Here is a 19,024-nt window from a genome sequence, read left to right as displayed (position 1 = left end):
ATTGCATCTCCTTCAAATTAAGATTTTGATTGACAAGGTTTTGTGCCAAAATAAATCTTACTTAGCTGGTGGTATTACGTGCTGCGGTCTGCAGTAGAGCTTCCATTGATGCTTACAGTATGTGGTGTTTTATTTCACGTGTGCCACTAAGAGAACGATTTTTCCTGGGATTTGGTGTAGTAACAATGCAATGTGGTTCACAGTTAAGAACTGAAGACAGTGCAAATGCTCTAGTGAACCCTGTGTGGTTTTGCCCTCTCCTTAAGCATACTGATCTCTGGTACATTAAAATATTAACATGTCTAATGATTGCTAATGCAATACCATAGTGGTGTTTGGATCCTGTGGTGCTTTCCAGACGGTGCAGATGATGATTTGAAGGGAAAAACAGAATGCATGTTTAGATGTGCAAGTTGAATATCTAAGGCCATTAATGACAATGAGAAAGCAGTAGAATGGACAATACTGAACTGCCTAAACTAAAATACAGGGTTTCTGTATTGGGAATTACATTAGCTATGCATAATGAGGTATGGCAAGCAGCTAGGTGTAACTGCCCCAATATTTTTTCCAATGAGGCTGTCACACCTGAGATTGAGTAATAATGGCTTAGCAAGGATATCTCAAACCACAGTTGATCTTATCATCTGCTATATGTCCTGGGAGACCCAGAGATGAAGAGGTTCATAGAGTTCATCTCAAATCCTGTAGATCAGGTCATAAGAGTCTTCCTCTCCAATAAGGACTGACCTTTGTAAATAACATTAAACACTACATAACCTCAAATACTGTTATAGGTGGGAAGTGTACTTATACTGAAGCTTGAACACGAAAAACAGAATCAAGGGTGTGCTTTCTTTTTTTGCCTTTCCAGGAACAGATCAATTTTGTTCCAAGATAAACTAGATAGTTCTTTGAAGTATGACAATTTAAAAAAAAAAAAAAAAAAAAAAAAAAAAAAAAAAAAAAAAGGTTGGAATGGAAAAAACTCTTTGTTTCTAGGAAGTGGACAGCAGGAAGAGCACTCAAAGATGTGCTTTTCATCCTAAAAGATAGGTTATAACATGATGAAATCACATTTAGACAAACCCTCTTGATACTCAGAACACAGTTGTCATAGTAACAGAATTTATTTATCCTTTTCTTCCTGATCCAATCAAAAAGAAATCCAAACAACGGGGGACATACAGGGAACTTGTTCCCAATTACTACTGCTTCCTTTCATGCTCTGCTTCTGAAAAGCCTGTTAATACACAAATAGGTAACCAAAACTCTTTTATTTCATTGTCTCATATATGTTGAAGAAAAAAAGTCAAGAATTTTTGAATGCTCTTTAGTTATTTACCTTTGATTATTTTTTATATCTTTCTGTGTACTCACCTGAAAAACCTTTTATTTACCATAGGCAATATTTCTAACATAGACTGCAGCAGTTCCAGTACTCAGGTTAGGACAAGCAGAGCTAATATTTAGTATATTAATTCCTCTGAAGGTTAGGGCAATAAACAGACTCTTTTCTTGAAAAGGAAGGTGATTATGTATTAGTATCTTTTGACTGGTATGTGCCAAGTCAAGGGCAAAGAGCCATGAATTTGGGCCATATTCAAATTTCCCCAGAAACCCTTGGTGAAGATGAGTAGAGTTCTGCAGTGTGCTCCATCAGCAATAGTGATACAGCACAGTAACCCACCAGCTGAAGGAGACAGGCCAAACTAAAGTGCTAAGTCCCGAGTCAGTGGTAAAACTTCCATTGTTTATTAAAGCCAGGTGTTGATCCTTTGACTTGCCTTGGAAAAGCTCGTGTTGACAAAACTGCCTTCCATGTTGCCACACCTTCTGCTGCAGGACAAGAGCAGAGTGTGGGAAGCAGGAGCTCAAGATGGACTGTGTTGTGCTGAAATCCCTCAGTGCTGCAGGGTGCAATGTGTTGGTAGTTTGCTACTAAAAAGGTGCAAGGCAACCCAAAAAATTTGATCCTGCAAGTGTCTCAGGACCTTCTTCTGTACCTTAGGAAGTGATCCAGGCAAAATGTAGAGGGTTTTACAGAAATGGAGGCCAAGAAGTTATAATACTGCTCAGTGAAGTCATGTGCACAGAAGAGTTTCTGGAGGAAATCACCATCCCTGTGCACCATGCTTAGCCATAGGTAACCTTGGAATGCAGAGTTGCTGCTGGAGAAACCCTGGTTTGCATTAACAAATGTATATTCAGGAACTGGATCTCATTTGGTATTTCTTTGCTTCCTTTTAAAAAATAGTCCACTTTCTCCTTCCAGAGAAGAGCAAAATACATTTTTTTAAGTATTTCACCAACATAGCATTATTTAGTACAGAAGAACATTTTTGGGTTTTCATATCATATGTGTTTGGGGTGTTTTTTAATTTTTACATCATGTTTGTTTGAATTTACAATATTTTTAAGGATATCTCAGAATAATAAATTGACATTGTCCTCGTAGTCTGTTCATCCTTTTTAAACTATTTCCTCCTTTGTTTAAAGTGAGCTCTATTTTCCTCCCTTAAGTGCTAGAATAATGGGTTCTAACTTTCCAACCTTCAAGTTTATTCTTCAGTAGTAAGATTTAGCCTTTAAATCCACTTGCACTGGCCAAATTACCCCAGGCTTTTTCTTCTTAAATTTCCACAGCTTTGCTTTGTATTTCACTTTTGTTCTTCAATAATCTAGAAAGAAACATTTATCTTAACACTTGTGGTGGTTAAAAACGACCACAATCAATCAAAAAGACAAAAAAAAAAACCCCCATAACTCACTTCTGAGTACTTTTAGTGTGATGTTATAACAGGACTTGACTTTTTTTTCCATGTTGGACACTGGAAAACATTTTGTCCAGGTGAATAATTCGAACAACAATCCAAAAAACAGCAGTAATGACTCAAAACTACTCGTGTCTTAAATGGAGTTAAAAATAAAACAATTCAAATATTCCATCTTGCTTAGAGTTTCCTGAATTAGTGTTTTCTGATGGCAATTCTAGCATAGAGGCTAGTATGTGAACTTTACACAGATGAAGAAGGTTGGGTTTTATACAGGTTGGGGTTTTTTCTATAAAAAGATGTGCTTTTGTTAATTTTTTCCACATGGATAAATTGCTGAAAGATGGACTAAAAACATTCTCAAGTAATTCTTGAGGTATGGAAAACCACTGTAGTTAATTTCTTGCTGAAGGATTTCAATGTCTTTGGATGTAATCTGCTAAAAAAAATCAAGTGTTTACATGTATTCTTTTTGAAAGAGATATTTTTGTCTCAACAGTAAAAATCCATCACAGACCATTCACCTTCCAGATATAACATGAGATTATATACAATTTAATGCTTTAAATTTATCATTGGTATTTCATTCAACATGAGAGTTGAAAGAGACAAAACCAACTTTTCTTTCTTCAGAGGAGTTCAGATCTGAGTAAACATTTATCCACATTCAGTAATCACAGAGATTTCGAGCAGTACCTATATCTAAGCAGGACATGAATGTTAAACTTAGCCAAAATTCATGAGGAAACTACAATTCCTACTTTGATTTTTAGGTTTTCAAGATTTTCTCAATTGCATCTGTTCTTTCACTAGTTTTGGAAAAACAAACACTTCATTAAATTACTTTTTATTGACACTTAAAAAAAATACATGCTGTAGTACTTCTCCACCTCTGCCACAAAAGGACCAATTTTTTCTGGAATCTTTCTTCTGTCTGATTTCAGGAAAGCTGAATGTCTGTCTTCTCATCTCTGTAACTAAGAAGGGCAGCTCAGGCTCCCACCACCCACCTGGACCCCTTGAAGACTGTTCCTCACTCCCAAGCTAGAAGCTTTTGAACTAGCAAGAAATGAAATTCACTGAAACCAAAAAGGAAATGGAGAAAAACATACTTAACACAATATTTACACTCTTTTCTTTAAATACACTTTTATTAAAACATTTGCTTTTAATGACTCATAGAAATCCACAACCTTGGAGCCATCAGAAGCTGGTGACTTCCTTCAAACTATCAAAGGAAGAAAAGGTACATTCTGCTTTAGCAGATTTTTTTTTTTTCTCACTTTTAAGATTAGCTGGTTGGATTTAGCAATTTACTGTGAATTTGTCAAGATTCTTCACCTTGTCCCTTTTAAAGTATGCTTTAAAGAAAACTACTTTCAGAAGCAGGCAGTAATCACAGATAAAGGTTCAGCATGCAGCAAAGGGCTAAAGTACAGGAAAACCACAAGGAGCAAACAGGTGTTACGAGATTGTGCTTTTAAGAAACTACCCACAGAGACAACAGTGAGTGCAGATGAAAGACTACCTGAAACTGAACAAGAACTAAAATGCCACGGCTGCAATAGTTTTAGGTCACCTAGCAGACAGACACAGTTTAAAGTTCACATTCAGTATAAATGAGACAATATGCCTGTGATAATGCAGAGAGGCAAGCCGCAGCACAATGCCTAAACTCTCACAGAAAAGCTGCTGAGCTGATACCAGGGTTGGCATGACTGACTCACTCAAGAATTAGGCACCAGATTTGAAAGTCTTGTGTTCATACACTGGGTGGTCTGCTCTGCGAGACAAGTGGAGCAGGAGGGTTGGTATCTATATCTGTGAAGATAGAAGGAAAACTTCTCCGCCTCTGGCAATATTGAGCAACAGCATTAATAAGCCTTTGCCTTTTGAAGTCTGTTGCCAGCTTCTTCACCCAACAGTTCAGTTGTCACTGAAACACTCAGAATCCCTCTCTGTTAGTCTCTCTGTGTGTGAGAGTGAGAGACAGACTCAGAAACTGAGACTGTCACACTCAGAGAAAGGCCACTAGCATTTCACACCCATTTCTTTCATTTGCTAGCTTTCTCATAAGAAAACAGCAGAGTGCACCAGCAGCAAACTTTATTTCAAGGCTTACCCCTTATTTACTTACCTAATTCATACATTACACTTTAGGAACATTTGTATATGCCCTTTATCACAGGATCCTTTGCACATACGTATTTGTTTATTGGAGTCAGGATTTGTCCTGTATGGGCTCCAATCAAGTTTTTACTTAAAACTACAAGAATATATATGGATCTTTATAAACAGAGGTCTTTTTCACATTTAACACACATGATGATTTGGGTATTCTTGGCTTTGTGGAGGTTTTAAGCCAAAAAAAAGTGGTTTAGGTTTTAAAATACTTTAGATTTTTGGCAGATGCTTGGTAACTATTTTGTGCAAAAAAATCCAGCAAGTTTTAACACTGATCAAATAAATGCGCATAACAGAAAACAAATACACTTAATAGTCCATCCTACTTCATTAATGGAATTTGCAGAATATTGCTGTGTCTATTTGTGGGAGAGTAGGACTTACCATGCTGCATGTCTTCTGCTCTCTACAGCCTTTCCTGTTAAGTTACTTAGATGCCCAGTCCCTCTTAATACAACATAACATTTCCCAGAAAACCAACTGCCATATTTCCATAATTCAACCATAAAAAGAGTTCCTAAATTCATGTATACTTTTGAAAGTTAGTAACAAGGTATCATCATAAGGATTTCAGAGATCAAACTACAAATTTCCATATATATTTGATATATTATTTTCATTAAGTATTTCATATTCATAAGGAACACTTGTATATATGTTTTTCTTTTGTTTCTTTGTTTAACTTGTATTTGGCAAAAAAAAAAAAAAATCAGGCTGTACCAAATTTCAACATAATAAAGATCCATGGGATCAAACATGTAATAGAAAGTGACCTTCCTCTGTCACTTAAAGCTCCTGCTCTTACTAAGAATCCACCTCAGGAAAGATACTGACTTTATTGTTTCTGCTGACTTTTCTTTCTGCTTTACACTTAGGCTGTTTTGTCTGGATTAGTTCTTCAGGGGTATTCCCCAAAGGAGGCAGGAGTCGCTTCTTACTGTTTCGGTTTTCTGAGAGCCATTGTGGAGGCAGCTCAAAGGGTCCAAAACCAAACTGCATGGAATACTTGTCATTTACTGTGTCAGCTTCTGTGGGCACAGCTGGGGCCACCTGAGCTGCAGAATCTGCAATTGTCTGTGGTATTAACCTGTGAACCGAAGTCTGTCCTAGCTCTAAACTGGTGGTAGGAATTTCTTTCCGTTGAAAGTCACCAGAGCCAATGGATTTGGTCTCATTCTCCTCATCTTCCATCGGCTTGAAGATCTGTTGCTGCCCTATATGAAACATCTCCAGAAGCTGGCTTCCTGAATGGATACTGGGCTCCAGATTATCATCTGCAATACCACCTGAGCTGACAATGTTCCTCCTGCTAAACCTTCGGTGCAGCTGTACTATTGTCCCCACTAAGCACTTTCGTACTGATTTGTTAACAGTCAAAAATAACAAAGGGTTGGCCAGCAAAGAGACCTTAGGCAACCAAGTAGCAGTGAGGAGCAAGAAGACCGAAATATCTGAAATATTGAGTATGGTGCGGTAAATCACCAAAGTCACATAGGGGACACTGCAGAAGATAAATATCATAACCATGGAAAGCAGCATGATGTGGAGCTCAGCTTCTCGCTGCGAGGCATATGGGATAGAAACTGTATTCTGAGGGGTCCTTAATGCAGCTATGATAACTTTTTTCTTCTGGCTGGCACTCAGCGCTCTGCGAATAAGAATCATAAAGAGAAATACCACAGCCACCGGTACAATCACAGTGGTGATATTATAGATGATGACATAGATCAGGTGGCCAAGGGAGTAACTCCAAGATTCAGAGCAAGTGGACATGGCATAAATATCAGACACATTGGTCACGGCAAATACTGGAATGCTGGCCACTATTGCATGGGCCCAGATATAGATAACCAGGTCTCTGGATTTTGCATCAGATATTTTTCTTTCCAGAGGGTATAAAACAGAGTAGTATCTGTCAAAAAAAAAAGAAAAAATTATAATTATTTTTGTACGCGTACTGCTTATGAGAAACCTCTCAGGAGCCATCTGAGCATAACACTCCAAATCCCTAACTGGGTTGCCAACTGACTGTCTGTTTATGAAAGAAAGAAAAAAAAAAAAGAAAAATAAAATAAAATAAAATAAAATAAAATCTAAAAAAAAAAAAAAAAAAAAAAAAAAAAAAAAAAAAGAAAAAAAATAAACCAAAACCAGCACAAAAAGCCCCCCAAAGATCTGCCTTCGCAGGTCTGTCTGTAGAAAAAAATGAATAACTAAATGTCAAGATCACATTTCTGGTGGTGAAAATTTCTTTCAGTACATCACTTTGGCTGATGCCTATGAGTATTATTTTGAAGGTCTCACCATTTACTTACTTTTAAACTAGACAGTACATTGCACACACTCAAAATTTCAAAAGACATGATGGAGGCAGATGTCATATTCAAAGGCCAGACTCAGTTTTAAAAGTTGCTTTATTACAGATTTTTTCTGGATATTTGGAAAAAGCTGTTGGTCATAAAATACATGAATCCATCTATTGAAAGTACAGTGGTGTTTTGCTTTGCACAAGCTGTAGTTGGCAAGCCTTGAGCAAAAGCATTGCTGACCACTGAACATTCTGTGTGCATTTAAAAACCATGCACTTCAAATTTCATGTGTGGATTGCTGGCTTACTACTGGAGTACTGCTGTGAACTTTTAAGCTCACAGAGTTTTTGTGACAGACCTAACTTTTCAAAGTTACCATTAGAAGTGGTAGGAGTTTGTGCTTTTTGTGAGGCAGATCACAAGTTTTCTTGGAGAAGGGTAAATGATATGCTGTTCCAGAGGCAACGCTGGTGTACATTACAGATAGTGATACCACATTTATCAAGACAAAGGGAGAAAGAAGAAAGAAAAATCCAGTATTACGGCAAATTTCCCCCATTACCTGTCAAGAGCAATGGCTGGAAAACTAAGGATGGTCACTGAGCAGAAGACTTTGTGCAGAAACTTGGCAATTCTGCAGAAGAGCATCGTATAGATCCACCAGCAGCAGTGTGGACTGGCACTGAGAGCAATGTCAAAAGGCACACAGACTAGGCTGGCACAGATCCCCGAGCAGGCCAAATTCTTAATGAACCGGTTTGTTACAGATTTAAGTAGCGATGTTCTGCAAGTTGACCACAGCACCATGACGTTACCTGCAAGTAGAGACAGGAAGCATAAAAAAAAGGAAAGTAGACAAACTAACAACTAACCCCAGGCCCCAATAATGGTAATCTTAACAGATTTGAATGTTCCCTAGTACTGCAAATGAAAATAATTGTTTGGAGTTTGTCAGGTATCATTGATTTGGATCATGATGCTGCTCAAATTAGGAAGTCTGTAAGAGATAGTGGCTTTATGAATCAGAAGGCTAAAAACAATTACATGTCAGCTATCCCTTCCCAACATCTGGTAATGAATGAATTAGAGGATTTCAGAGGTAAATGCCTAAGAAAACTATCCAAACCATATTTTTACATGCTTTTGTTGATTCCTGTATTAAGTGGCCCATCCTGAGTATTCAAATACAGAAATTGGCTAAAGTTTTCACATTATATTTATATATATTAATATTTAATAAATAGTACAGAATTCTTTTTTAAAGATAAAAATTCACTAAGTAAATAGAGATACAGTTAAAATATAAATACAGGTATGTAGTTTTAATCTGTTTGTAAGTGGATCACAACTTGCTTTTCTTTTCATTGATCACTTCAATGGCACAGACAGGCCTGTGTAAAGCCACATCCTGAAGAAATCTACCTTTCCCCCCTCCCCCAAGACATTTTCTATGTACATTATAACAAAGCAAATGAGACAAGCAGAACAGAAAAAAAGACTTGATGCACATAACTTCACAGAAGTATACACAGAATGCAACCTGCTGATTCAGATATTCAAGCTCTACACACTTGTTTCGAACAGGATGGATGGATAGCAGTGAAACAAGCACAGAAAAAACCAGGATTAGCTATGACAGTAATTTTCCTTTATCATCGCATTCCATCCAAATCTCAGAAAGAAGTATCATATGACAGACACAAGTTCTCCATCACAAATTTCCCTATGAGTCTGTCTTACACAGCAACAGCACAAGAGTAAATTAAGTGATCTGTTCTTACAGCATGGGCCCTTTCTAATGCATATCAAGATACCACAAAACTCACAGAATTTTCTGTCCTTTAAAAACCTGTCTTTAGAAAGATCACAAAATGATAGAATAGTTTGGGTTGGAAGGGACCTTAAAGACCATCTCGTTCCAACCCCCCTGCCATGGGCAGGGACAACTTCCACTAGACCAGGTTGCTCAAAGTCCCATTTAACTTGGCCTTGAACACATACAGGGATGAAGCATTCACAATGTCTATGGGCAACTTGTTCCAGTGCCCCACCACCCTCACAGTACAGAATTTCTTGCTAATATCTAAACTAAACCTGCCCTTTTTCAGTTTAAAGCCATTTCCCCTTGTCCTATCACTATTTACAAGACTCCTTTGTAAAAAATCCCTTTTCAGCGAGCTCTCTTGCAGTCCCCTTGAAGTACTGGAAGGCCGCAATGAGGTCTCCCTGGAGCTTTTTCTTCTCTAGGCTCAACAACCCCTACTTCTTTAGCCTGTCTAGATCAAGTGCTTCAGCCCTCTGATCTATAGAGGCAAAGATCTCTGCTACCACAGCTGAGTGGGGCACACTCATGTAACATCATCTAACAACATCATGTAACCTGGTCCCAGCTTTCCAGCCCTGACTTCACAGTCATATTTTCTCATTTATATTATTTCTTTCAAAGCTATACTCTGCAGTACCACAAGATCAGTCAAAGCATAGCTACCAGCATACAAATACTGCTTGACAAGACAACTCCATTTATGCTCTGCAGCTGGACAGCATGCGAAGTAGAGTTGGGCTTCCCACCCCCAGGCAAAGTTAAACTGTTCTTACTGCAGACCATATCAACAGCCACCTTGTGGATACTCTATATGGTTGACACTTACCAGAAGTTCTTTTGAGTTGAAGTGTAATTGATTTATGTGGCAGATTTGTTAGCATTTTTGTAGGTTACCTACAAATGGACATAATGAGAGAAAACAGCATCTTAAGCTGCTGACTGAGATATGAAAAAGCAGCTGCACTCCCCCAACACTTCTCTCCATTGACGTTATTCTTTGCCATGATTTCTCCCACAATAAATAAAAAAGCCCAAGCTTTTATGTGCCAAATAGATTTTTCCTATGGCTGCCCATGTAAAATACCAGCAAAATCATATTCTTGTTCACATGGCCAATGTGTATACTAAGTAGCAAGTACCAAGAACTAGCAAAAAAAGTCTAGTTCTGCTTCTTGATAAAAGAGCACCATTTCAGCAGAAGCATGCAATATTGACTTTAAAATCTACCTCACAATCTCCTATTTCAGTCTGCAGTACCTGAATGTCATTTGGGATTCAAATTTCTGTATATTGTGTCATGCGTCTTATGCAAATTCCTTTTTGATACTGACAAAATATTGAGTTACATGTCTACTATGTGATGTATTTTAAAAGAAGGAATCATCACCTGGTTTTGGCAGGTGCTTTGGGCTCAACAGTGTATTCCTCAGGCAATATTCAATCAGTTTTATTTAAAGCTTTCTAAGTTGCTAGGAGACACTCAGTTAATCAAACTACTTGTTTTCAAAAACATCTCCAACTCTCCAGCTATTAGAAAGTACTTCTAACAGTAATAATGTATTTTTACAATGTCCTGGAGAGGGGAGAAAACAGGCTCTTTTTGGTATGTTTTTGTTTGCTTGTTTTAAATGAATTTAGATCTTTCATCTAGTTTCAATTGCATTGATTTTATAACATTAATTCCCAAGCATGTTTCAGCTTCATTAGAATTAATATAAATGAAGAATGAAAAACCAAAAGAAATCAGAAGTGTATTAATACTTCAGAAGCCTCTAGAGAACTACTGAGCTCCTCTTCAGGGTCATGCAGAGGAGCTTCATTCAAGACTCCACATTCTCAGCTGTTGAATTACTTCTACAAATTATGTCATATTGTCATTTATACAGCAAAGAGTCCCAAGGAAATGAAATTACCTCTGGTTCTAACTGATGCTAAATAGGAAGAATGAAGTGGGGAAAAAAAGTATTGGTTCGAAGATGAGGAGGAACTCTTTAAACAGATAAAATAAAATCAGAGCCTGAAAGGCAAAAAAGGATAAGCAGACAGAAGTGTCCACTTGGGATACTGGAAGATTAGTCAGGGAATATCCCTCAGGGAAACATTATTTTTTCATTTACAACTATGATTTATCTATTAATAAACCGCTCTAACGAACCAGATCAGCTTTAGTACAGACTGGTAGATCTTTGTGCTGATGTCTTCAAATCAAGTATTTCCCTTCATGCATCCCAAAGCAGAGGAAAAATTACACCAGAAACTTTGCATGGCATTAAATATAAGAAGCTTTGGAACAAAACTGCAAACATTTCCCATCTAATTGTCCTCAGTTTTCCCCAGCAACTCCTTTCCATGGAAGAGGATAACATTGTTCCAGGCAACAAGGCAATTCAACAAGCAATTGTGCTCTGAATACCACTTGTGCTCTGAATCTTTCCACAATGTCTAGAGGCTCTTTTCCACTCTCCATGTGTTAGTCATTCACTGATGAACCTGGGAAAAATTTATTCTCCTTAGGTTACAATTGTACTGGGTTGTTGCACATCCTCACAGTGGGCAAAGCTGTCATTTCCTACCATAGCTTAGTTTCAGAAGGGTTTCTGCTGGTTAACTGGTCTAGAGCTACAAAACCTTGGATCCAAACTTCCCATGGGGTTTGTACTGGTTAGCTGGGAGGCATCCAAGAACAACTGGAGTGAACAAACAGCTGGAAAATGCAGCATCTTGCAATTTCCTATACCAATACTGTCAGGAACATGAGTGTCATTTAAAATGATCACATGTCACAAAGCATAGCCCCTATTGCCAAGTTCCACCACTAATGCAGAAAGATGGAGTGTTTTAATTTAAAAATTAAAAACATATCTTTGGTCTTCTCAGAGAGTGAGCTGTGTCTACATAAAACTTTTACAACACCTGACATGATTTGACAACCTTCTCAGTACATAGACTGACTAAGCAGAACATAAAAATTAAGCTTAGAATAGAATAGCTGAAGTTGGAAGGGGCCCAGTGAGGTTCATTGACTCCCTCAAGACTGCCTACAACTAAACCCTATGACTAAGAGCATCATCCAGACACTCCCTGAACCCTGTCAGGGTTGGTGCTGTGACCACTTTTCTGGGGAGCCTGTTCCAGTGACCAATCACCCTCTCAGTGACGAACCTCTTCCTAACATCCCATCTGAGCTTCCCCTGATGCAGCTTGATTCCATTTCCTCATGTCCAATTGCTGGTCACCACAGAGAGGAGATCAGCACCCCCCATTCTGCTGCCTCCTTTGAGGAAGGTATAGACTGAAATGAGGTCAGCCCTCCACCTTCTCTCCTCCAAGCTGAACAAACCAAGTGACCTCAGCTGCTCCCCATAAGGAGCTCATCTGTGCCTTTGACCATTTCTCCAATTAAAAAAGAAATGTGAAATATTAAAGATAACCACTGCATAAGAATCAGCTCTTTTTACATTAGAAACGTTTAAAGCCTACCAAGTCAGAGTTCACTTTATGCTGTTATTATCATAACTATCAACATTCAATAATCTCCAGGTACTATATACCAACTCTATTGTATGAGATTGAAAAGATGGTTGTTTCCAGTCATCCCCTACTGTTTTTTTTTGAGAAACATCATAGATAAGCAGCCATTAAGTTGCACAGTAAAATGAGAAAGTAAATACAATGGTTCACCACAGCATGCTGCCCAGAAATCCTTCTAGCCTTTATTGTGGTTCAAGTTTACTGAATCTGCAAACAGTAACATTCTTTGATCATGAAATGTTATCAGAGGACATTAGTCTGATTCAAAACAGCAAAAATTACTTTTGCTCCTCTTCCAGTTTGTACTCCTTGAATTTCACTGCCAGATGCAATATATTGATGGCAGGCATCAACAGCTGAGATAGTCCTGAAGTACAGGCTTTTAGCAGTACTTCAAATAATGTGAAAGAGTCTTAAAAATACCTTTAACAAGCAGAAGTAAAATCACCATGGAAACCAGAGACAGTTATCTGAAGAAATGCATTTGCCATGCAGTCATCCAAACAACAACAACAAAAAAAATACTGCTCTTTGTCAGTTAATTCATGGAACTCAATCCATTAGCTGGGTATGACCTTCATCTTACATTTTTGTTAACTTTAATCAGCACACAATTGAATCAAAACAAAGTCCACACTCCAGCAAAATCCTCTTCCTCACAACCTGCCATCCTCTGCTTGCTCACTTCCCTCCAGAGCAGGGTTCCAGGAATCCAGCCATCCTTCCCAGCAGAGAGCCTCTGTGTACCCCACCCACACTCCCTGCATTGTCACAAGAAAGGAGCTGGCAGCCTTCTTTATGAAAAAAACAAATCAGGAAGTCACAAAAAGAGTTAGAAACTAAGGCTTAGCCAATGAAATCATTCATTAAAAACTAAAAAAGTCAGTTTCTATGAACATGATGAATGGGAAAAATTCTCTTGTTGAAACATCAGAGTGATTAAATTCCCAACCCTCCAATACTATTTATAATTGTTTTTCAAAGTATTTAGAGGAAGGTGTTTTTCATAGAAATTACTCTGACAAACCGTACTCCAAAAAAGTGGTTAATTGGAAACATTTCTGGCACCATGATAAGTAGCTATCAAATACTCTTCTTATTAATATGTATATTTACATATTCATTTCCAGAAACAATATGGATATATAGGGATATATTTTGGCTTATACAGCTTGAAGAAATGTGTAAATTTATTGCAGAATCACAGAATGGTTGTGGCTGGAAGTTACCTCTGTCAGCCAAACTCTGCTCAAGCATGGATAAATTCTTGCAATTCTTTATAATTCTTTATAATACTTTATAATTCTTTTTATATTAGTTTGAAGAAGTGTAGCTATGAGAGTGATGGAATAAGCTTTATAAATGAAAGAAGACCATAAAACTAAAACAAAAAGTAAACCTCCTGAAATCCAATCCAACCTTTTCTAACATTTTTGCTACCAGCTTCAAAATTCAATGATAAAATAACAATTGCAGTCCAGTTAAAAGTAGTGGGAAAATATTTGTCATTTTAGTATATTTCTTTCAATTTCAGTTTGTGCATATGTGCAACCAAATGTTTTATATCCAAAATGAAGTGTCTACTGCAAATGAACTACCTTGGAACAAGGTTTGCTGTATGCCAAACCTTCTTTTCCCTTCATAGAACAGGCGAACTCCCTAATTTTAAGATGTTTCGCACTCCTATTTTTAGAATTTTCATTCACACATTCCTACTTTCATCATAAACTATTGATTCAGAATTATAATTATGTAAGAGATTTATCAGGTCAAATGAACTACACAAAGCAGGAATTTGCCCAGCAGAGAGTAGTTCCCTGCAAAGTGTTTCAGCATAGATTTCAATTATATTGGAAGACCTTTCATTTAAAGTGTGATAGTTGTCTATGTTGTTTCTGTTCCCAGCAATGTATAGTTAACAAGGTAGGAAAGCTTTTATGGAAGCAGCTAGTTCATAGCAGCTTAGTCTCGGTGACTAAGATTTCACTAATGTGAACAAAGATTTCCTTGCAGGAACAGGTATGTCACTGCCTTTTGTTGCAGCACCACTTAGAATTACTCCAAGGCAACAACCTGCCTACACAATCCACTGGTATCTGCTACTCTGACTTGGTCTGAAGGTGGAGCAAAGATAGAAAACATTTATGAGGAAATTTTAAATTATACTTAGAGCAGGCATAATTTTTGCGATATGATGGTATTTTTAATCTCAAAATCACTATGTAAAATTACCATTATAATATTTCCATTGTGACTTATTTTACTGTTGTCCTTAGTATTTGATGTTTATTGTCTGTAGGGAGATTCTAAAGTAACTGCATTCTGCTAATAGTCTTGTATTCCCACTTGTATTTCTTTCAGATACACTTATTTGAAGAAAGGTAAAAAAAAGCATTGCACTGGTAATCTTTCAGTTCTTCATACCCTCTGCCACTTTTTCCTGCCTCACCTTTTTATTTGCTATCCCACTAAATGGAAAGAATTTCTAGACAGGAACAATCATTTTCTCCCTTTTGATAAACTATGGTCCTTCAACAACCATCAAGATCTTTTCAGCCAATCAAGAAAACAACCAAACCCACTTATTTTGCCTAAGTACACTTGACTTGCCTTAATTCTTGGCCTGTATTTTAAAACCAATCTCCTTAAAGAAGCTCAAACTCTTCAAGATCCATGGAAGGAAAAAATTTAGAGACTATTGCTTCTACGACTTCAGAACCATGAATTGTTCCCATGTCAGGAAAATATGGCAGCAAAGTGTAGCATTACCTTTCAAACCTAAGCTAGGAAATTGAAAAACAGAAAAAGAAATGTCCAGATGCACTGTTCTAACCATAACAGGAATATAAAGTCTTTGAAAAGACAGTAACTTTTTGAAGCACAGTGCCTAAGGATCAGCTTTCGTACAAAAATGTAACCAAAATTTTTAAGCCAAGGATTTTACATGATCTCCCCAAGAGTTCCCCATGACACAGGGACCAATGTTTTGACAAATTCCACAGAGAAAGGAAATACACAGAACAAATACAGAAGAGGTAAAAATACTGGATGCCCACATCATCAGCACATGTGAAATCATTAGCAGAAGTCTGGGATCCTGAATCTCCTTTGCCAATGAAGGATCATATCTAGTGAACCCCCTGGCCACCTTACACAAGGCTCCATGCCAGTCGCCCTCAGAGAGCAAATCTGATGTTGCCAGTGAAACACAAGGCCTGGAATGCAAGTGAAGTCAGTAATCTTTCTGAACAGACAATCTGCCTATTCTTCACCATCCTTGGCACAAGAGGAATAGCCATTGCCCCTTTGTTTTATGAAGTACTCAAAAAAGGGCTATTTTGAACCTGTATTGTCATGAGAGGACTGTGTCAAGCAACAGGATGATTTACTTGAGCAGTCCTGACCACTATGCTGAATCTAACTGCCAACAGCAATCTTAACACAGGAAACAGGCAAATTTTAAGATTTGTTTTTAAATAACAATGCTATCTGCCTCTTTGTACCTCTTTGCAGAGAGCCTACAGTCACTTTTGTTGTTAACCTCCCTATGTAAGTGTAGAAATGGCTCGTGAAATGCACATTTTTTGTCTGGCTTCCCACAAGCACCTGCAATTCATAGGCAGGTATGTTGGTGCCATTAAGGACAAAAGGTCACAAAGATGTGACTTCCCACATCACAGATGCTTCATTTAGAAAGCCAGCCCTAGTCTCTAAGGAGGCTCTTTCAGAAGGAACCTGTGGGGGACCCCTGTTATCTCTGCGTGACACGCCAAGGGCACACCCAGGAGGAGACTGACAGTTTTACACTTGTGAGGCTGTGAAAAAAAATGTGTTTTAGTGCACCTCCAGCATTTGGCTGGGCTGTAAGCTGCTCCACCATCAACAGCTGACAGGAGCAATTTGTCACCTTCCACAGTCAACTGGATGACCTCCTGTCTGTTCAGAACCTTATTCTCTCCTGCCTTCACCCTTGTACAAAATGCTACCAGACCAGAATGCAATGCAGATATTGTTGTGGTCCAACAATATCATGCTTATGCAAAATTATTTTTTCTGCTTCCAGAATTTTTCTAATTGTTCACTCAGGATTTTCAGACAAAACTTATAAAAGAAATTATTTGCTCTGCCATATCGTAGTATAGTGGAATATCTGAGATCTATGCAGCCTATACAACCAACTGGACAATTTTAATTTTACTAAATTACTGGGTAGCTGTTTTTCCCTGGTTTGCTTATTGAGGAAAAAAATGGGACATACACGCAATTTAAAATAAATGACACTTAACAGAGAGCAAATTTTTAAAAGGCTGTGGAAATTACTAGTTATTGGAAGACAGACTTTATCTTTGGAAATTGAGGCTATCTTGCACTCTTGATTAAAAAAAAAATCCTACCCATTAGCATCAATTTCCATCCCCCATTACAGCTGAAATTAGGGAGTTTGCAGCTGAAGATACCACACTAACAGCCATTTCATAGAGCATAAATTATTCCTGGACCTACCCCACAGTCCTTTGACTTTCTTTTGTTCTACACAACCAAGAAAGATCTGGTGTAATTCCTGCATTAGTTTGCCAGTGCTTCCCTTTTTCCAAGCACCTTTTTCTTCCAGTTTACTAGAAACAAGATTTTTTTATATATATAGTTTTGCCACACAACGATTCACCAGGTCACCAGCTGGGCACATTTGCTCTTCACTTTTCAAACACAGATGACTTCAGGCAGGAATTACATATTCCTAATACATCCTGTGCAGTGGGATTAATTTACATTATATTTAGAAACAAGCTTTTTTCCCTCCCTGCCAGCCAACTGTAATGAATGGTTCTCTCCATTCCTCCCAGCCCTGTAAATGTACTCAAGTAATATTCACAAGGAATAAGAAAGTAGATCTGGGGACTCTGACAAACATCTGAAAAAACAGGAATTATAAACAAAATCAGTATGATCGTAAATCAAATACTACTAAAAATCCCACGGAAAAATATTCTATTTAGTTCCCAAAGTGTAGCATTTCTCTGAAGAAATATGAATTAATGGAACCGAATCAGATTTATCCCATCTGTCAAAGAGAAGTGCTCCCATGGGATAACTCTGGGCAGGTGAAGTGCTTCACTGTTAAGATCATGGTGGCTTTTCTGGCCTGACAGAATGCAAGAAGTGGAGTTTGTTTTGATTTGATTTGTTTTTTTCTTAAAATATATAGAGGTGTGAAGTGTAATTTTAGATCTTTTTGATCAAGCATTTCACTTACAGAATCAATTGTTGACAGAGACTCTCCCCAGATTTCTTCTCCCTTATTTTTTTACAGTCTGCCACAGAACTCAACTATTGGACTTCTGTATTGTCCACTCCCAATATGCTTTCTTTTACGCATTTTATAAGTGAATTCTCTTTTCTTTGTTCAAAATCCTCCCAGCAAGACACAGTTCACAGGTCCCTTCTCTGTAAGACAGCACTGTTAAACCCAGAAAAACACTGGACTCAGTGAAATGGGCCTCAACTTTTCAATCTTCAAATGCCTTCACAGGAAATACTGGAAAGAAATTCATATTAGTACTTAACACTTCTGTTCAATTAAAAAAGGCCAGGAATACAGCTCATTAGGACTGATGGCTTAGAATCCAGAGCAACATGCAAGCGCCCAGGATTGACTGTAGTAAATGGAACCAGATTAAGATACAAAAACTGGAGAAACATTTAAATTTTTCTTGACCTTAAGAATATGATTTTTTTAAAATAAATTCTAGGTCTGGACACTGTCTAGCAGCAAAATAGTTCTGATAGTAAGATAAGCTGTAAAACTGCCTAACAGTCAGCCCAAATGTGTGGAAAGAGTTTTTAACTTTTCTTTATCCAACAATCCAGATGACTGCCATACTGGCAAAGGAAGAGAGCATGGTCATTTTTGCTTTAAATCTCCTTTTCTTCCCTGGTGTTAGAAATACAAGTAGACATCCGTATTTTAACTCCATAAATTGCTGAACACAGCAGAAGATAATATACCCTGAAACCTGCCATAAGATTGCCAGTACTTTGCTGCATGTTACATTGCACTAGTGCAGCAATGCATGACCTATCATGTATTGATGACACAAACTCCCTCATCAATCATCTGCATGCAGTATGTATTTTAAACTTGTGTTTTGCTGATAGATGGAGCTGAACAAAATCTTTTTGCTGGATTTTCTGGGTCTCTTAGCATATTAAAATCAAACCGATTTTAATATGAAAAAAATGACAAAAAGCTGGAATAATATAACATAAAAATAGTATGACCTGATGAGGTAAATCATGTATGAGCCATATGCATGTAAATATTAAATTAACCTAAGACACGTGCAGCATACAGCTAACCCTGTAAAGGACAGCAGCCTCCAGCAGAAATGAGAGGCGCCATA

At 37.7% G+C, this 19,024-nt stretch overlaps 1 protein-coding gene across 3 annotated transcripts in view; it reads right to left on the bottom strand.

Moving 5' to 3' along the window:
* Positions 1-5,762: 5,762 nt before the first annotated feature.
* The window catches only part of GPR176 (G protein-coupled receptor 176), a 32,451-nt gene continuing 19,189 nt past the window's right edge, over positions 5,763-19,024 (bottom strand). For 2 of the 3 annotated variants that reach the window (XM_066186890.1, XM_066186891.1), the window contains 2 exons: positions 7,830-8,082; positions 5,763-6,870 (listed from right to left, as the gene is read on the bottom strand). In XM_066186890.1, coding sequence (XP_066042987.1) covers positions 5,763-6,870; positions 7,830-8,082 — 1,361 coding nt within the window. The remainder of the gene's footprint in view (positions 6,871-7,829; positions 8,083-19,024) is intronic. The other variant, XM_066186892.1, reaches the window with a different exon arrangement.

The sequence above is a fragment of the Chamaea fasciata genome, unplaced genomic scaffold, assembly GCF_029207755.1.
Source record: "Chamaea fasciata isolate MVZ Bird 193981 ecotype frontalis unplaced genomic scaffold, bChaFas1.0.hap1 SCAF_7, whole genome shotgun sequence".
Taxonomy (NCBI): Eukaryota; Metazoa; Chordata; class Aves; order Passeriformes; family Sylviidae; genus Chamaea; species Chamaea fasciata.
The sequence above is the reverse complement of the archived record's forward strand: the minus strand, read 5'-3'. Positions and strand labels throughout refer to the sequence as shown.